The 18,202-nt window shown below is 51.4% G+C and overlaps 7 protein-coding genes across 7 annotated transcripts; 4 read left to right on the top strand and 3 right to left on the bottom strand.

Annotated features, from left to right (window-relative positions):
- Positions 1-1,024: 1,024 nt before the first annotated feature.
- On the top strand, positions 1,025-2,336 carry J4E88_009380 (uncharacterized protein; the record flags this gene model as incomplete). Its single annotated transcript, XM_049402983.1, has 2 exons — positions 1,025-1,627; positions 1,677-2,336. The coding sequence occupies 2 exons, from the start codon at positions 1,025-1,027 to the stop codon at positions 2,334-2,336; spliced, it is 1,263 nt and encodes a 420-aa protein (XP_049251111.1).
- Positions 2,337-3,938: 1,602 nt separating this feature from the next.
- On the top strand, positions 3,939-5,256 carry J4E88_009379 (uncharacterized protein; the record flags this gene model as incomplete). The annotated part of the gene is made up of 3 exons (XM_049402982.1): positions 3,939-3,991; positions 4,151-4,413; positions 4,463-5,256. The coding sequence occupies 3 exons, from the start codon at positions 3,939-3,941 to the stop codon at positions 5,254-5,256; spliced, it is 1,110 nt and encodes a 369-aa protein (XP_049251110.1).
- A 411-nt stretch (positions 5,257-5,667) lies between these two features.
- On the bottom strand, positions 5,668-6,629 carry J4E88_009378 (uncharacterized protein; the record flags this gene model as incomplete). The annotated part of the gene is made up of 4 exons (XM_049402981.1): positions 5,668-5,951; positions 6,009-6,335; positions 6,389-6,467; positions 6,582-6,629. The coding sequence occupies 4 exons, from the start codon at positions 6,627-6,629 to the stop codon at positions 5,668-5,670; spliced, it is 738 nt and encodes a 245-aa protein (XP_049251109.1).
- Positions 6,630-7,084: 455 nt separating this feature from the next.
- J4E88_009377 (uncharacterized protein) lies at positions 7,085-8,630 on the bottom strand (the record flags this gene model as incomplete). Its single annotated transcript, XM_049402980.1, has 2 exons — positions 7,085-8,070; positions 8,123-8,630. The coding sequence occupies 2 exons, from the start codon at positions 8,628-8,630 to the stop codon at positions 7,085-7,087; spliced, it is 1,494 nt and encodes a 497-aa protein (XP_049251108.1).
- Positions 8,631-9,810: 1,180 nt separating this feature from the next.
- Positions 9,811-12,350, bottom strand: J4E88_009376 (uncharacterized protein; the record flags this gene model as incomplete). Its single annotated transcript, XM_049402979.1, has 2 exons — positions 9,811-11,077; positions 11,128-12,350. The coding sequence occupies 2 exons, from the start codon at positions 12,348-12,350 to the stop codon at positions 9,811-9,813; spliced, it is 2,490 nt and encodes an 829-aa protein (XP_049251107.1).
- Positions 12,351-12,910: 560 nt separating this feature from the next.
- Positions 12,911-14,175, top strand: LYS5 (holo-[acyl-carrier-protein] synthase; the record flags this gene model as incomplete). Its single annotated transcript, XM_049402978.1, has 3 exons — positions 12,911-12,969; positions 13,021-13,423; positions 13,471-14,175. The coding sequence occupies 3 exons, from the start codon at positions 12,911-12,913 to the stop codon at positions 14,173-14,175; spliced, it is 1,167 nt and encodes a 388-aa protein (XP_049251106.1).
- A 1,362-nt stretch (positions 14,176-15,537) lies between these two features.
- J4E88_009374 (uncharacterized protein) lies at positions 15,538-16,743 on the top strand (the record flags this gene model as incomplete). Its single annotated transcript, XM_049402977.1, has 1 exon — positions 15,538-16,743. The coding sequence occupies one exon, from the start codon at positions 15,538-15,540 to the stop codon at positions 16,741-16,743; it is 1,206 nt and encodes a 401-aa protein (XP_049251105.1).
- Positions 16,744-18,202: the final 1,459 nt, after the last annotated feature.

The following is an 18,202-nucleotide window of genomic DNA, read 5'->3' as shown; positions in this document are numbered from 1 at the left end:
CGGGCTCACGAAACATCAGATCGACGAAGATGAGTGAGCAGCCGCGACCGAGTCATCTGTTGCTCCGTGACTGCGGCAAGGCCAGCGATAAACCGATCGTCGTGGACGACGGAACCCAGACGTTCATCAATGAATGTAAAGACTGACTATCTTCATAAGCCGTGCGACGAGTACTAGAAGTAAAAGATGGTCGTAGAAGAAGACTGCCGGAAGATGGTGCCGGAGAAATATAGCCATAGCCATTGATCCGTTCTGTACAACGCGAGGCAGAACAGAAGAAGCTTGAGCCGAGCACTTGGTACTTGGAACTTACTGCGACGAGCGTGCGCAAAAAGATGCGCATTGAAATGACACATTGCAGCGAGAGGGAGTCTCATCGCGTCGAATGCCAGGAGTGTCGGACTGCTCACCCGGTAACCTGGTTCTTTCTTGCCGCCGCACATTGCTTTTGTTCGACGCTTGTATTGACCTACTACAACTGCGGACTCAAAACCGGGCTCCCGGTGGGCTTTTGGTTGTGAGAAGCACGGCAAAGGGGCGGGCACCTGCTTGTATAAGTCAAGCTCTCTTTGCGCCGAGCAAACACCGGGTAAATGCCCCGCATGAAACCTCCATCTGGGGCCCCGTGATCAAGTGCAATATATTTGAGCAAATAGCAATCTCTCAAATAGATTATCGAAGGTTCTCTGCATGTTCTTCCGGACCGTTCTGCGCTGTCAAGATCTTGCGGCGAGGGTTCGAAACAAATGCGACCTTGACAATAGGGCCGAGGCAGAGCTTGCGACCAATAGCAGGAACAGCCGCCAAATTCACTGACGATGTTTACTGAATGGAGGCTCCAAGACATTGCGGCTCTCATATCCTGTAATATCTTGAAATTGATACATGCATGCAGTCCATTAGTACAGGAACAGCCCGCGGCTTCAACTGGTCGTCAACGGAGCTATAAAGAGGCTCGCAGCTCGCTCTTCTCCGTATTCTGCAACTGCGTCTCTCAAGTTTACGCCTAGTCAATCGTTATACAATGGCTCCATACGCCCTCGTCGCGGCTACCCTTTTGGGTCTTGCCACTGCCCAAACACCAGGATCGACGCCAGAAGTGCACCCCAAGCTCAACACTTGGAAATGCACCAAAGCGGGAGGATGCAAAGAGCAGAGCACAGCTATTGTCGTCGACTCAGCTTCCCATTACATCCATCAAAAGGGCAACTCTACACTCGGCTGTGGAAACTGGGGTAGTGCAGCCGACCCGGTTGCGTGCCCGGATGAGGAAACATGTGCGAAGAACTGCATCATGGAAGGCATCGAAGACTACTCCACAATGGGTGTCTACACTACCGGAGGCGAGCTTCGTCTGGACATGTTCAACCCCAGTGGCGGCCAAGCTAGCCCTAGGGTCTACCTCTTGGCTGAGGACGAGGAGAACTACGAGATGCTTCAACTGACCGGTAACGAGCTGGCTTTCGACGTCGACGTATCGAAGCTGCCATGCGGCATGAACGGCGCCCTTTACCTCAGCGAGATGGAGGCGGATGGTGGACGTTCTCAACTGAACCCAGGTGGCGCCGCCTATGGTACGGGATACTGTGATGCTCAGTGCTTCGTCACACCATGGATCAACGGTGTAGTAAGTACAGGCTGTCTCCTCCCTCAGTACTCATGCTTACTCGTTCCAGGGAAACGTTAAGGGTCAGGGTGTTTGCTGCAACGAGATGGATATCTGGGAGGCAAACGCTCGCTCCAACCAGATCGCACCTCACACCTGCAGTACCGATGGTCTCTTTGGCTGCACAGGCGATGAGTGCGGCAAGGCTGGATTGTGCGACAAGAACGGATGCGGGGACAACCCCTACAAGCACCGAAGCTCTCCCGACTACTACGGTACTGGCCTTAAAGTCGACACCACGAAGCCTTTCACCGTCGTCACCCAGTTCCCTGCCAAGGACGGCGTTCTCCAGGCCATCGTCCGCAAGTACGTGCAGGATGGCGTCGTCATTGAGAACGCCAGGAAGGAGATCATCATGGACCAGGAGTTCTGCAGTGCTCAACCTGGCGCTGAGATGTACAGCAAGCTTGGTGGCCACAAGGGCATGGGTGATGCTCTGGCCCGCGGTATGGTTCTCGCGCTGAGCATCTGGTGGGATGAGAGCGGTGCCATGCAGTGGCTTGACGGCTCAGAGTCCGGATCCGGACCATGCAATGCGACTGAAGGCTTCCCTAAGGCGATCCAGCAGATTGAGAAGGCACCTACAGTCACCTTCAGCCAGATCAAGTGGGGTGAGATTGGATCCACATTCGCTGGTTCAAACTCCACCATGCGCCGTTGGACCGCGTAGTTAGTGAGCTCTCGAGTTAGCTGTAAATAGAAGAATGAGCTCTTCTGTTGAGTAACGAGTCCACAAACGTGTTAAGATGTGATGGCGGTGAATTATTGTGCGTTTGTCAAAGTCGCGATGATGTGTTGGCGGGCGCGCGATTGTGTGACCTAGATCTGCCGAGATCATCATCAAGATCGTCAGCGTATGATCAGGCATGAAGATGGTGACCGTGAGCTCTACCAGTACGCGTGTTGGGGTCCGGACACGCGTGCGCGCATGACGTGTGATGATTGACAAACTCCCGCGTACGGCCAATACGGAAAGCACTACTCCCCTTTCGTCATTACTACGTCAAAGAATAGAGTGCGCCTTTGACTCAGACTGCGGTCTACGTCAACACTAGACACAGACCTAGCTCAACCTTGCTCCTCGCTTCACGGTCTTCCAGCCATGGATCTTTGCAGTGACAACCATCATTGCGCCCTCCGGCTGTAGAGATGTATGTCTCTTCGCTTACTCGCCGAGACTGTGGTGCGCGCAAACCCGCCTTCTGGTCGACTTGCTGATAAGAGCTCGCGAATCGACTTTCGCAGACCATGTATCTGTGCTGTATACGGTGTTATCTCAACGATGGATTGATGATTGTTCTGATTCTATATGACAAGTTGCGTGTGACTGTAAGCGATGAAGCGAGATGTGTGAGACCAAGCAAGCGTCCCTAAATATCCACTTAACAGCAAGCAGGCGTCCACATACGGCCTGCTACCACTGTCATCCAAAGCTCATCTATAGACCCAAAGCAAGCTCTTCCACGAAAATTTACAGACCATGTCAACAACCGATAGAGCTGACTCCGGCGAACAATCGCGATCGGACACCCAATCAACGAAGTCAGGGTCAACGATGGCATCAACCAAGTCTCTTCTTCGATCCCTACTTCCTCTTAAGCAGTCAAAAGACACTCGTGAGACGAGAAGCACGGGATTACCAGCCGACACGGCTCAAGGCGAATTGAACAGGGCCGAAGCTTTGGTCTTCTCCGCGATACATAAGTAGGAAGGTACTCAACTGGTCTTGATAGTGTGGTTTGCAAACATGGCACATACTCAATAAGCTATCTTCTGATCTATTGCGACATATAGCTCCTCTCTCTACTCACCTTGGCAAATCGCGCAGAGGCCTCATAGGCTGTTTTCGCATGATGGCACTTTCGCAACATGTTGAGTCGCAATTCACAATCTAGGTCTAGACTCACTGACACGGTTCTGATTGCAAACGCTTAGCGTTTGCACACGAGACTTAGTCATTTTTTTCCAAGTCTGCTCTTCTTCTGACCTATCATTGAACACAGTCGCTTGGCTTGTGATTGCATCACAGAGCGAGATCGCGCTACCGCATGGCGTGATGATCAGGGCCATATTCACTGGGAGCCCTTCACGCCCCAGGCATTTTTCGGTCACCTTTGCGACCCGCGAGGTACGTGCCTTAGGCTACATAGCATTACATCCAGTATACATCAGGCATTTCTACTAGGCCCATTGTACGGTACCAAGTACATTAGGCCTGTCGGTTTCTTCCTCTCTGTCTCCCGTAGTCTACACCGTACGAAAGAACGCAAGTATGTCTGTTGTAGTTTTCGGACACGACATGGACTTTGTCGAAGATGATAATCAGTAAGTTGCTCTGAAGGTGTTCAGGCTATTGTCGCCGGCAGCGCCTATGATTACGACCACTGTTGCTGTCTGATGGTCCATTGCAGCCCCCTGCGTTGATCATAGCATTGAACGTAATGAAGTCTCTTAGAACTGAGGCTAACAAGCTCTTGTTATTAGGCTATTGACGTCTCCGACAAGCGCGAGCGATTTGGCTGAAGATGACCAAGTCATTGTACCGGACATCGGCTTCTCGGGCGAAGAAAGGGGCGACGATGTGTTCTTCTATGACGCTGCTGGAGAAAACACGATGTTTCGCCGAGGTAAGAAGCGATTCAACAAGGATGGAGTGAAGAAAGGAACGAACAAGACTGCACGGGGCAGTAAGATCACGAGCGCCAGTGGCCCACTCTCTCACCTGAGCACCGCCGCGGAGAGTCTAAGTGAGTCTAGTAAGACACAGTTATACTGAAAAGTACTTATAGTTCTCAGGCAGCTACCAATTTCCTTCTTCCCAAAAGCTCCATCCCTCAGTCACGCCAACCAGTAACCGAGCGGAATCTCCATTGTTTGAACCTGAAGACGGAGAAGCTTCTGACCACGACTTCCCTGCCCAAGGAAGTACATTTTTCAATCGCCCGGGAACCCAAGGCCCATACAAATATCGCGTCATGGACGGACTGAAGCGCGCAAAAGCCACCAAAGCGGAGGTCGAGAACAACATCTCCGTACTCATGCCTCAGGACAAGAAGACCAGCACCCGCCCCCTCGTCGAAGAAGACCCCGAAAACATCCTCATCAAGACCCTCCGCCAAGATCAAAAGCTCCTCTGGAGCGAAATCGCCAGCCACCTCAACCAAGAGCGCCTCTCCAAAGGCGAACCAGCAACCTTCACCGACGCCGCAGTCTACGGCCGCTTCGTCCGCAACGCCCCCCGCATCGCCACCTCCGCCGGCGAAATCGGTTTCGACCCAAGGGACTACATGCATCTGCGCAACCCAAACCAGTACTCCAACGCCGAAGGTACAGGTGTGCTTAGCAAGGCGGGCAAGAAGCGCATCAAGGACTTCAACAACGCGACGGAGCTCAAAGATAATCTTCGTCATGCGGTTCCCGCGGAGGTACACGAGAATGATTTGGAGACGCCGCAGATGACGGAGCAGCTTGTGGATGCGGTGGCGAAGTGTGAGCGCAACTTTTGGAAGTATGTGGCGGATGAGTTGGAGAGGGCGACGGCGAAGATGTATGATGCTGAGAAGCTTGCTGAGCGCTATCATGCTATCTGAGGTGGGTGGGAACTTCCGGTCTCTTGTATGAGCCGTGTGCTGGGTATAGGGTTTGTTCCGGCTGTACCGGTGTTGAAAGGGCGCTCAATCGGGGTCCGCGATGAGCATTCGATGGGATCTGTGCCAGGAGGTATCTAGGAGTTTTTAACTTCGGTGGCAAGTTGATCTCCGTGGTCGGTTTCAAGGGTATTGAGGACAGTAAGACGAAATCCAATACACCGGCTTTTCATCTGTGTAAGCCATTCTGTCAAAGTGACTGTTTTCCTGGTTGATCAAAACGTGAACTCTATGCAAATCGTAATATTCGCAAACTGATCATATCTATAGACCACCTATTTACATCTACAGCAACGTAGCCTTCATGCTTTGCTCCACGCAAGCACACATGCCCCTAGCGCAAACCCTTTGCATCTAGCAAGTGAAAGTAGGCGGGCCGGGGTTAGTGTAGCTTGTAGGAATAGGGTAGTTGATGTTGATCTGGATACCCGGGTCGGTAGCCTTGTACGCACCAGGGAACGCGACGAGGTTCGAGGGCGCCTTGCTGCCGCCGCCAGTAACCTCAAGCTGTGCGCAAGACAGGTAGAACTGGGCTCCGCCTACGCTCTGAGCAGTGTGGATAGCGATGTGCTCGTTGCGCATCAGGTACTTTCCAGGTGCAATGCACTGAGGGATCCTGATGTCGTAGGTGGCAGCGCCTGCGCGAATCGATGTTAGTATATGCTAGCAGGGTAAGAGCGTTGTGAGAAACATACTCAGCCAGGTCAACTGGGAACCGAACTTGGGCTGTTCGGCGTAGATTCGGAACCAGACGGCGCCGGTTGGGTCCCAGGTGTTGATGTCTGCGCCCTCTGGTACTTTGGCAAGGTACGATTGGAAGGGGCCTGGGTGGTAAGCGTTCGGGTTGACGCTGACCTTTACGTTCGAGCCAGCAGCAACAGTCGTGGTCGCTGTGCCTGCTTTAAGTTGGTTGCAGCGGATGTCGTTGCTTTGCACATTGCCGACGAATCCATTGTCCTGCCAGTTCTTGGCTTGACGGACACTGGTCCAGGCTGCGGCACCGTTGATGCTTGGGAGTGTGTCTTTGAGAGGTCAGCTTGCTTTCTTGGGTGGTGTAGAGTGCATCGGGACGTACAGTGAGCGCTGGCGACGGATGCAGTAGCTGCTAGCAAAACAACAGAGGACTTCATCTTGGCGGGGATCTTTGGCTGAACCTGGAGATGAGATGCAATGAATATGCAGTTGGTGCCGGCATATCAACATCTCCCGAGCGACATATATACTCTGTCTCTTGCCCCGGGCTGGCTCGTTCGTTACGAGACACCCACCGGCAATAAGGTCGAAAGAGCCGTACCCATCGCCAAAGACCCGAACATTGAGCGCGAATTGGTTGTAAGCGAAGGTGTACAAGACGATGTGAGTGTTGCATAGATTACGAGTGATGAAGACAATCTATTTGGTGTGCGAGGCGGCTACCAGTCGTACAACGCTAGCGACGGATGCCGCTGCCGATTTTAATTGTGGCCAATGGCAGCACCGAGCTTGCCTGGAATGTCTAAATTGCCTACGTCAACGCCATGGATCAGGCAATATACAATTTACGAGATGCGATCACACGAGTCCAGATATTTGGCCTGTCTCTCCACATCGGGTAGACACAGCCTCTAAGACAAGGCGGTTGCCAACCTCCGGATGTCGAACATCGCTAACGCCACGGTGAGAATTCAGCGTTTGCATGCGGGAGATAAAGTCTAGAAGCATCATGTACTGTTCTTGCTCTATGTGAAAGACTGCAAATAGCTACATGGTAAGCGTCTCTCGAACGCGAGTTCTACACACGCTCTCTCGCCTCCGCGTCCTCACTATCGTGTCTCGCACCGTACTTGCCATCATCTGCACCAGTTACAACATTCATATCCTCGTCGGCAGCCACATCGAAGCTTCTACCTCGATACTCTGGTCCCAAAGCCGTGAGTAGGATGACGTACGCATACACGCATCCCATGAAGATGCAGATCACTAGCCCGTACTTGTAACGGGTTGTCTTGCCTTTCGGTGGAAGTGGAAATCTCTCGCCAATAGTCGCTTCGATAGTCGATGAGGCAGAAGAAGCAAGGTTTCCGAGTTGATAAGATGTACCGACGACAAAGGTGCGGAACGATCCTGGCGAGAGTTCCATGAGGTGGATAGGGATGACGCCCCAAGCACCTTGGACACAGAATTGTTGGAAGAAGGCTGCGGCGATGACGGCGTTCGTGGAGACGAACGTATAGGGATAGAGTAGAGCGCCGCCGATAACGCACATGACGACGATGCTGATACGGCGACCGAAAATGGATGAGCAATAGCCGACTACGGTACCACCGGTCATGGCGCCAAGGTTGGCGACGACTTGTGTGACAGTGACCTGGTTGGAGGAGAAGTTGTACTGGTTACTCAGCATAGTCGGGTAGAGGTCCTGGCTTCCGTGCGACATGAAGTTGAAGCCCGCCATAAGCAAGACAAGATACACCAGCAAAAGCCAATGGCGCTTCAACGCAACCTTGCCTTCCTGAGCAAAGACCTTGGCTGCGTTGGGCTGTTCTTCGCGTATCCGCTTACGCTCGAGGTAAGCGTTCGTTTCTGGGAGGCAGAGACGGAAGATGATGAACAGAACTGGTGGGCCTGCACCGAACCAGAATAGCGGTCGCCATTCGTGACCGACGGTGTTGACGAACGCGCGTGTAAAGACGGTGGCTAGTAGGTAACCGAATGCGTAGCCTTGTTGTAGCATACCGGAGATAATACCACGGGCCTGCTCAGGGCAATCCTCAAGGGCTGCAACCATGTCAGCTATTCGAATGATGCGGAGATGGGAAGGGAAACTCACCAGTAGCAGCAGCATTTCCGTATAATCCGCCCATGGCGATGCCGAACAAAGCCCTCACTCCCAAGAACTCGTTGTAGGTGGAACAAAATCCTGTGCCCAACTCCAACACGATGAAGAGTAGGTTGTTGATAATGAAAGGCCACTTCCTTCCATAGCGATCAGCCGCCAGGCCAAAGATGATACTACCCACACTTCGCAGCATGAGGACCAATGTAATACCCCATGTGATATCCGCCTTGGTTTTACCAAAGGTTTCGGCAAGATCTTCCACGGTAAGGGAGACGGTGAAGAAGTCGAACGCGTCCCAGGTCCAAGCAACGAAAGCGACCAGGAAGAAGAGCCATTGCTGGAGATTCAGCATACGCAGGAGCGCGATGGGATTGGCGACCTTGTCGTGGGCAGGCTTGAGAGTGGGGATGCGCGTTGCCATGTAGCGACCGGCCGACATCTTTGCGGCCGGTGGCGCGAACTCGCGCTGCTCGGTAGTATCGTATTTCTCGTCCGCCATTATGAATTCAGGACAACGCGTGGGCAACTTCTGAACGCGAAGCGTGAGGGAGAGGTCTGTCTTCTTTCTCCGAACGAGATCGACAGACTGTTGAGCTTACAAGAGCTTATAAGACACCGCGGGCGCGACGCTTTCTTTAATCCGACTAGACATGCACGCGATCATCGTTGAACCTTCCGGAAACAATATCACAGATAACCAGTGCGACCCGAGCATGCATCCTCGACTTCCTCATGACGTCCCCGCAACCCCGCATGTTGACCTGCCATCCAATGGCACCCCCGCGGACAGCGGCACGATAGACCAGAGTTGGCTAGCAGGCGACATGGGATGGAGCACACGACAGGGGCTACTGCGTGCTAAGAGTGGTCAAGAGGTGATAAGCGTCGCTTGGCTTGGAAAAGACGGCACAGCGAAGCTTTGTTGAAAGACGCCGAAAAGCTTGGTCGACGTCAAAGGCTTGGGGCGCCAACGGTCTGAACGCGCTGCACTCAGACATCCGCGGACTGTTGGAGATCAGTCAAGGCTGCGGGCTCGCAGTCGATACGACATATATTGATGATACTGTTTGTGAAACTTGGTTTCGTGAGCTGGTTCTAGCTTATAACACGTACCGGCGTTGGGTTGTAAGGATGTTCCAAAGTGGAGTGAAGACGCGGTGCTGTACCCAGGGTAGCGCGTCCACCGGCTTATCCCCGTATCTGGGGATCTCTGAACACGGCATGCTCGAATCTTAGTCACGGCAGCATTGATTATGACTGCGAGATTGAAGCAGCCCTGCATAAGAGCGCATCTAACGATTGCATCATCTCAAATGTGATTGGAAATGGGAACCAGATAATAGGCGTTGGGGCTAGACACCGGTTGCAGGATACCATACGCAGCCGACGCCCTGGAGGCAGATCTAGCTCCGATGTTCGCGACCGGGTCGTCGCTCGGCAAAGTTGCTGGACGCCTGGCAGACTTCCAAACAGTCAGAGGTTCTGACACGGGAAACTGGAAAATGACCATGCTTTTCATATTGATGCCGAGACTGCAGTTCGTTGCCCAAAGCTAAAAGGAAGATACAAGAAGTCTAATCGCAGTAAAACGCTCATACACGCCAATTCCGAAATGCAATGCTCGCGAACTCTTGTTCGTTGCGAATAGGCCAAAAGGTTACATGCGTCGTTGCAGTGACTCAAGCTCTGCTTGAGACAGCCCGGGAGCTCTCCGCAGAGCTTGCCCATTCTTCTGTGAGTCGCTCTAGTTCAGTCATGCGGAGCGCCTCCTCTACACTCTGGACAAAATGTCGTGGACCTCCACACATTTCGATAATACCGCTCTTTTCGAACAGCTGGTAGACGGGACTGGACTCTTGCGGCACCCTGCAAAAGAAGACTCTGACTTCCCGCTTCCTGTAAGAGTCTACAATCTCAGCCAGGACCTGGGCGCCAGCACCATCGAGCGATGTGACGCCGTGAACATCAAAGATGACGTTCTTGTTGTGTTCTGCACGGCGAACGCGCGGTAGAGCAGGGTGCGCGTTCTCCGTACCATGGTCCTCGAGACGGCGCAGACGGGTCTTCAGGTTTCCAGTGTTGGCAAATGTCAGAGGCTCGGGAATCTTGACGATCAAGCACCCCTCAATGAATTCGACATCTCCGGGGTGATGTTCCGCGTTTGAGAACTGGTTGGTAGTTCCAGGCACGCGGCCTAGAATTTGAATGCGCGGGCGAACCGAATGACGGATCAGACGCAGGATAGAGAGACCGATACCGACACCAATACCACGTTTCAGATCCCACACGATGGTGATGAAGAAGATAAGACCCATAAGGATCAACTCTGACCAGCCACGGATCTTGAGGAAGAACTTGACATCGTGTGGTGCCTCCTCAACGAGCGAGTATGCTACGACTGAGACCATGGCGCAAAGAACGCCTTTGGGTAGGTAGTAGAAATATGGCAGCATGAAGACGGTACACAGAATAGTGATGATGGACAACAAGACTGAACTCATTGGCGTCAAACCACCAGTGGATGCATTGACCTTGGAGCGACCGTAGCCACCGAAAGCTGGAAGCGCCATGAACAGTCCACCGGTGATGTTTGCAGTACCCAGAGCGATGAGCTCGCGGTTCGCGCTTAATGGCATCTGGACGCCGTCCTTGGTGTGGTCACCGCTGCCCAGCGACTTGGCAGCAACGGAAGACTCGAAGAAGCCCAACATAGCAATAATCAATGCCGTGTTGATGGCGTCAGATACATACTTGAGATGCGAGGTCTCAAAAGGGAAGTGGATGGTGAATAGTTTGGCGCTGGAGTTCACCTCTCCAAGTACAGCGAGGCCTTGTTGGTCAAGGCGATATCTCCAGGTAAGCACGGCAGATAGCACGACAACGACAAATCGGTCAGGGATGTAGGCGACATTAGGGTATCGTGGTTGCAGTCGCTTCTTGAACTCTCTGCAGGTTGGTTAGTGAGTCCGGCATGAATATTATGTCTCGCAACGTACCGAAAGAACATGATGATGAAAAAGGCAGTGAAGGACATGGCACATGTGAGTCCATGGGCGCGTCCGACATTGCGAAAGAGAAAGACGACTTTGTCCAAGCAACTGCCGTGGGATACTTGGTCAGCAGCCAGTCGTGCGAGCCCCATCTGGGGAATGAGCTGGTCTACAAAGATGACTACACCGATGGCGCTGATGAAGCCTCGCAAAAAGGGTCGGCTCAAGACATTGTCCAAGAAACCAAGCCGGAAGAAGCCTGCGATCAGGATAAAGGCACCGGCCATGCACGTCACGATGCCAGCGATCTCGGCATTTCGTCTACCATCGTTGTCGCCGGTAGTACCCTTCTTGATGTTCTCACGCACGATCTCGCCTATGAGGAGGGAGCCAGGTGCTTCGGGACCGACAATCATCTGCGGACAGGTGCCCAGCACAGCGTATATGAGAGGGTTCAGGGCGAAGCTGTAGAGACCGTGGACGGGCGGCAAGTGGGCGAGGTTGGAGGCATAGGAGAGGGCCATGGGGATGTAGAACGAGGCCATGGTGATGGCTGCGATGAGGTCGCCCTTGAAGTAGCGCCACTTGTACTGCTGCGTCCAGTTGAGGACGGGGATGTAGTACTTGAGGTACATCATGCGCTTGTCCTTGATGCCGTGGCGCTCAGCGAGCCAGCGCGTCGTGCTCATCTTCTGCCCGTTCCCCTTATTCAGCACGCCATCTGCAAAGGCGTCGCCCAGGAGAGCGTGTGCCTCGTCGGGCGCATCGCCCTCTGCCGTCTCGCGGATGCCAGGAAAGGTGCCGCCGAAGCTCTGCTCCGAGTGGATGCTACCCGCGAAGCTGCCATAGTTGCGATGTGCCGCCGGCCGTCCCTCGGCCCGGTTGAAGGTGCCCCAGTCCTGCTGGTTCAGCAGGCGCGTGCGCACCGTGGGCTCGAGGTCGATCTCGATGATGCCGCCGGGGGGAGCGACTTCCTCATGGGTTGAGTGTACTGACGTCGCATCCGTCGCCGGGTGGATGCCGTCGGTGGAGAACTCGAGGTCGTGGGGCGCGGCGCTGCTCGACGGCTGGGGCTCGTCGTCGTCGTGATAGCGGCGGGGACGCATGGTTTCCTCGGGTGAGCTGGACCTGTCCGAGGGCGCATGAGCCTGGCGGAGCTGGCTGGGCGTCGAAGGCGCGTGTGCGTGCCGGGCACTGGCATTGGAAGAGTCGCGCGAATGTGAAGCCATGCTGCGCGATAGCGATAGTGATATCGAGGTGCAAGCACCAGCGAATCGGAGGCGAGGTAATAGCCGTACTATGGACGGCGACGCGGGTGCGAGCAGCTTTTCGCAGCAGCAACCATAGCGCTCCCGAGGCGGAACAGACGAGAGAAAAGCATGGACGTCGTGGTGCAGCGTATTTTCAACGCCGGCAGAGGATCCTCCTAGCTTGCTCAGTCCAGCGCCGCCGGCCGTCGAGCAATGCACGTGCGAGGCGCTGCAATGTCATCCAGACCGCCGCCCCACTACTGGTCAGATATGTCTCAACTTGTCAAGCCTCACGTTACGGCTGTGGCTATGTCATCGGACGTCTCTATTGCCCAACGGTGCAGCCCTGCAGTAGCGCCGTTCTCGGAGCTCGAATTTGGAGCCCCGGCGAAAAAGGCCATGGAGTCATCGTGGGCTTCAGTCCGCGCCGACTATTCCCCACACTCCGAGATCCGATACACTCATAAACCAAAGTATCTACAAAGGAGGCATCGAATTGAGTTCTCATCTTGAAACCACCAAGACAACGACCGCTCACAATGTCATTCCCTACACTACACGCCCGCGCGGAGGCCAAACCGCTTGAGCACCGTTCGTGGTGAGTACACTAGACCATTTCCATGTATATACTGTACTAATAGAATTCCAGCCTCACTCCCACCACCACCAAGAAGCTGCTCGATGCTGGCTACCCCGTCGTCGTCGAGCGGTCGCCCAAGGACCCTAACTACGCCCGCATCTTCAAGGACGAGGAGTTTGAGCAGGCAGGCGCGACCCTCATCGAGGAAGGCGCATACAAGAACGCGCCCAAAGACGACCGCATCATCATCGGACTGAAGGAGCTACCCGAAGACAAGTTCCCGCTCGAGCACACCTTCGTACACTTTGCGCATTGCTACAAGCAGCAGGGCGGCTGGGAGAACGTCCTCGCGAGGTTTCCCCGTGGTGGAGGCACCCTGTACGACCTCGAGTTCCTGCAGGATGAATCAGGCAGGCGCGTTGCGGCCTTTGGCTACCACGCGGGCTTCGTCGGCGCTGCCCTGGCCATCAAGGTTAGTCCACTCGATTACTGCACTACCACCATACTGACATCTGCTAGACTTGGGCATGGCAACTCACCCACCCCAAAGGCGAGCCCCTTCCCGGCCTAGAAACCTTCACCGAAGGACGGGGATACTACAACAACGAGAGCGAGCTGATCGCCCAGCTCAAGGAGGATGTTGCCGCTGGTGAGAAGGTTGCTGGTCACAAGCCCACCAGTCTGGTACTGGGTGCCCTCGGACGATGCGGCTCCGGCGCTGTCGACCTGCTGGAGAAGATTGGCTGCCCAGAGATCAAGAAGTGGGATCTGGCTGAGACCAAGGAGCGCGACGGCCCCTACCCCGAGATCGTCGAGTCTGACATCTTCGTCAACTGCATCTACCTCTCCAAGCCCATCCCGCCCTTTGTGAACAAGGAGAGCCTCAAGTCACCAACCCGCAGGCTCAGCGTCGTCTGCGACGTCTCATGCGACACCACCAACCCACACAACCCCATTCCCATCTACGATATTAACACCACCTTCGACAAGCCCACAGTCGAGGTCTCTGTTGAGGGTGCCGGCCCGAGGTTGTCCGTCATCTCCATCGACCACCTTCCGTCTGCGCTACCCCGCGAGTCCTCAGAGGCCTTCAGCAACGCTCTGCTGCCCAGCCTCATGGCCCTCAAGGACCGAGCATCTACACCAGTATGGCAAGGCGCAGAGAAGCTGTTCCAGGAGAAGGTCCAGACGTTACCAGGCGGTGTCCCCAAGAAGGAAGTATAGGACTTCTCGCGTGTGGCATCCTCAATGCTGAGATGAAGTTACGAAATGAAGAATAGAAATGAATCACCATATGCATGGCACCGCCCATAGTACTTTAACTGGTCCTGTCACTTCATTGATGATCACTGTGTTGATTGGATTTACATTCCATGAAGTCTTGTCAGATCTGTTACAAGGGACTACGACGAGGCTGTTTCTACTCAATGGATCAGTCCCTTGGTATACAGACCTCCCTACCAGCCTTCACTTGCCATCAGAGACTATGAAATTCGAGCTATCACTGAAATTGGCTTCCACAAAGAACACATGCGTAGAATGACAATCCATCTTTTGTAGTAGAAATCGCCGGAGAGGGTTGTCTGATTGAGTCCGTGATCGTAGCTGATTGCGCTAGTTTCCCGCCTTTGCGGCGCCAATGCGATCCATGCATCATGCACCTGGTGGCACATTAATCACACTACTCGAGTTATCTGAGAAGTCCTTGTACCATGCTTTATAGTTCATGTCGTTTTTGTGAAAGCATGCCTTCATCGATTACCCAGGATGGCTCCGTTTGATCGGAGCCTTGGCAAGTAAGACAGCCTGACGCGTCATATGAGGATCAACACGCGAGTAAGACCGGGACGGCCCTCTTCAACAACGTGCTTCTCACGCCGAGACACACTTTATCGACGAATCGCGGCGCGCAAAGAGCGAGATAATGGCAAATCGCATCTTCAACAATCGTGTGAGTGCTTGCAATGCGCCGCAGACCGGGTGTAAAGTTCGCGCGGCCAACCGTGTCAGAAGCGCTCTCACCGCTGCCCAGAATGTCTGTATTTTCCCCGACGTCAGACGTGACGAACCTCTTATCTCATTCTAAACGATATCGAATCACCAATACAATTCCATGAGAGTGGCTTGCATGTAGATTGGATCGATCACGACGACAACTGTATGTGTAAAGCGCCTGCCCTCGCGGTCATGCTAGAAGAGCCGACTACCACGGCATGAACATGAACTGCCATCGCGGGATGCACGGCCGAATGGCTTTTCAAACACCCGCCTCTTCTTTTCGACTTTGGCGACCAATAATTAGAGGGCGGCTGCTTATTTCCTATTTTGAAACATCAGTCTGACTACACCAACACCTTTTGGAACCTAAAAAAAAATTAAACCTAAACACCCGTCTAGGCGTTGCGGCATGTCAGATTGACTCGGCCCTAATCAAGCCACCAAAGGAACGACTTATAACACCGTCTTATCTCATCTTCAAACATGGACCTGTCATCTCATCCATCCACGTTTCCCACACCGACCTGGTTTTTCCAAGTATCTCAATCATACAACCACAGTAGCAAGATACGCGCTCGCGTTATTACCATGTGGAATCAGCTTCGCTCCTCCTTCGGCTTCCTAAAACCGCCAGAGTCCATGCATCGATACATGCCTGTCGGCCAGGTGTCCGCGACACGCTCCCGCACCCGTCTCGCAATCATAACGACAGCCTGGATCGTCGTCACTCTCGCTATCCTCTCAATCTCGACTCACCCCCTGGAGAAGGCGAGGCAGTATGGGATACTCAAGTCTAGCGAGGGATCCTCGCATGACCCTATACCCAGCATCGTACATTATGTGCAGATAAAAAAGGACGCAACATCAACCCTGAGATTTCCGTTCTCAAGCTTCCTGACCATGTGCGCCGCGGTCATGTACATTGAACCGACGCAGATCTACATGCATACCGACTTCAACGACTCCGAGATTAGGAATGCCAGCGAGCACGGTGACCGGTGGACCAAGGCAGTCATCAACACCTTCGCAAACATCACCACCTGGAACCGAGTAGATGTGCCCAACTTCGCCGGCCAGAACCAGGACCAGGAAATCTCCGCCATCCAGCACAAGTCAGACTTCATCCGCTGGGAGGCCATCGCGAAAATTGGCGGGATCTACATGGATTGGGACGTTGTGCCTCTACGATCTTTGACGCCCCTGCTCAACGCTGGCTTTGCCTTTATCGGCGGCCGACATTATGGCGGCGCCCGTGAAGGCGGTGGCATCAACGGCACCATCAACAACGGTGTCTTCTTGACCAAGCCAAACAGCACAATGGCGCGAATCGTCGTGCGCGAGCAACATGCCGGCTTCGACGGTAGATGGGAAGCAAATCTACAGAGCATGACCAGGATCGCCGAGCGTCTCGTCCCAATCCCGAACGAAGTCCTGATACTTGACCGCACCGCTTTTGCCCCCACACACTGGTTCAAAGAGAGCACTGACCCTCTCTTCAAACCCAACGAAGGCAATCCATCGCCTGTTTCCCAACTCATCAACTCTACCGACCCAATGGAGCTGTACGACAATGCTATCGCGAACAGACGAAGACGTGCGCAGTGGGAAATGGACTTTTCTTCGACATACATGCTCCATGGATTCGCTATGCATGAGTACTACAAGTATATCAACCCGAGCACTATCTTGAGCAGGACCAGCAACTTTGGAGTCGCGACATACGATATCGTGAGACATATGGTGGACAAGGGTTATATTAGCGGGAACGAAGGGGATGACCGCACCAAATCATGACAGGCACATACTGTCTTGTGTTGTAGATTTCATTACTTTCCTGTAAAATAGACAAGGTCGTGGCCTGTAGCCACCGGATCAAGACCCCTTTTAGACATCCACAACCGATTCGTGGTTTTCACTCGTGATGCTACACCATCGCTGCAAAACCGCATCTGTTGATTGCCTTGATGCCCCGCACCCATACTTAATAGGGCTACATCCTTATCGCATGTAACAGTCTATGCTTACGTACAACAAGGTCATTGTAATCTCTTTGCTTATCGGCCTTGTAACGCGACAGTAGACATTCCTTCTTAGCTTGTTAATAAAGGCGAGCATGTAATACCTAGAATTGTGTTCGCGTATGCAGGCGTACCTGAAGAGTTATTAAGGTAAAAGAGAAACAGCCTAGAGATAGAGAGACAGATGTTAAAAGGTATAGATAATAGTATACTATAGTTTATAAATAGGCTTTTTACGTAAGATAACTTAGTATCTAATTAGTTTCTATTATATACTATAGATATTACTATATATTAGTAGAACTTACTTAATATCTATACTTCTATAAGATACTTAAAAAAATATAACTATTAATAGTTCTAGTAAGTACTATATTACTAGTAAAATAGACTCTAATAGTATAAAAAATAGTAGTAGTTATAAATATAAAAGAAAGGTTATAAAATCTACTTTAATACGATATCTAATAATTATAATTTTAGAAAAGAAATTAGAATAAGTAGAAGTAATAATAATATTAAAGAAAAGTAATATAATAATAATAAAGTTATATAGTAAAGCTCTAGTAAGTAAGATAAAGTAACTATTAAGAGATAGATTTTATACTTATTAGTACCTAAAAACCTTATATTTAGTTTAAAGAACTAATATAGTATTAAGTATTTAATTTTAGCTACTTTAATAAAACTTAAAACTTTAAGAAGTAACTTAAAAAATAAAAAAAATATTCTTTTACTAAAATCTTAGTATATTTACTCTAACTATATACTTTTATTTAAATAACTTTTTTAATTATAGTCTTTTAAGTATATATAATTATATAATAATTCTATTAGAAATTAGTACTAATATTTTTTCTTTAAGTATCTAAGTATTAGATTAATCTAATAACTTATCTAAATTTAAAAGCTTTAACTTTTTTAAATTTAAGGTAATAAAACTTAAAGTTTTAGTCTACTTACTTTTAAAATAGATTAAACATTTTATTATAGATATAAACTAGTAATAGACTTTACTTTTATAGAATTTTTTTTTAGTCTATAGAATTTTTAGTCTACTAATAAAATATATACTATATATTCTATTTTAAAAATATAGATTAGATAACTAAAGCTAGAATTTATAAAAGTTTATTGTAATTATAGTAAAGAGTTTTTTTCTTAATAATAAGAGTTTAATAGAATATTATCTTTAGAAAAGCTAATACTATAATAAAATTAACTAATAATAAAAG

Source organism: Alternaria novae-zelandiae, assembly GCF_023758075.1.
Source record: "Alternaria novae-zelandiae strain BMP 2774 chromosome Unknown scaffold_24, whole genome shotgun sequence".
In the NCBI taxonomy this organism is placed as follows: domain Eukaryota; kingdom Fungi; phylum Ascomycota; class Dothideomycetes; order Pleosporales; family Pleosporaceae; genus Alternaria; species Alternaria novae-zelandiae.
The sequence above is the reverse complement of the archived record's forward strand: the minus strand, read 5'-3'. Positions and strand labels throughout refer to the sequence as shown.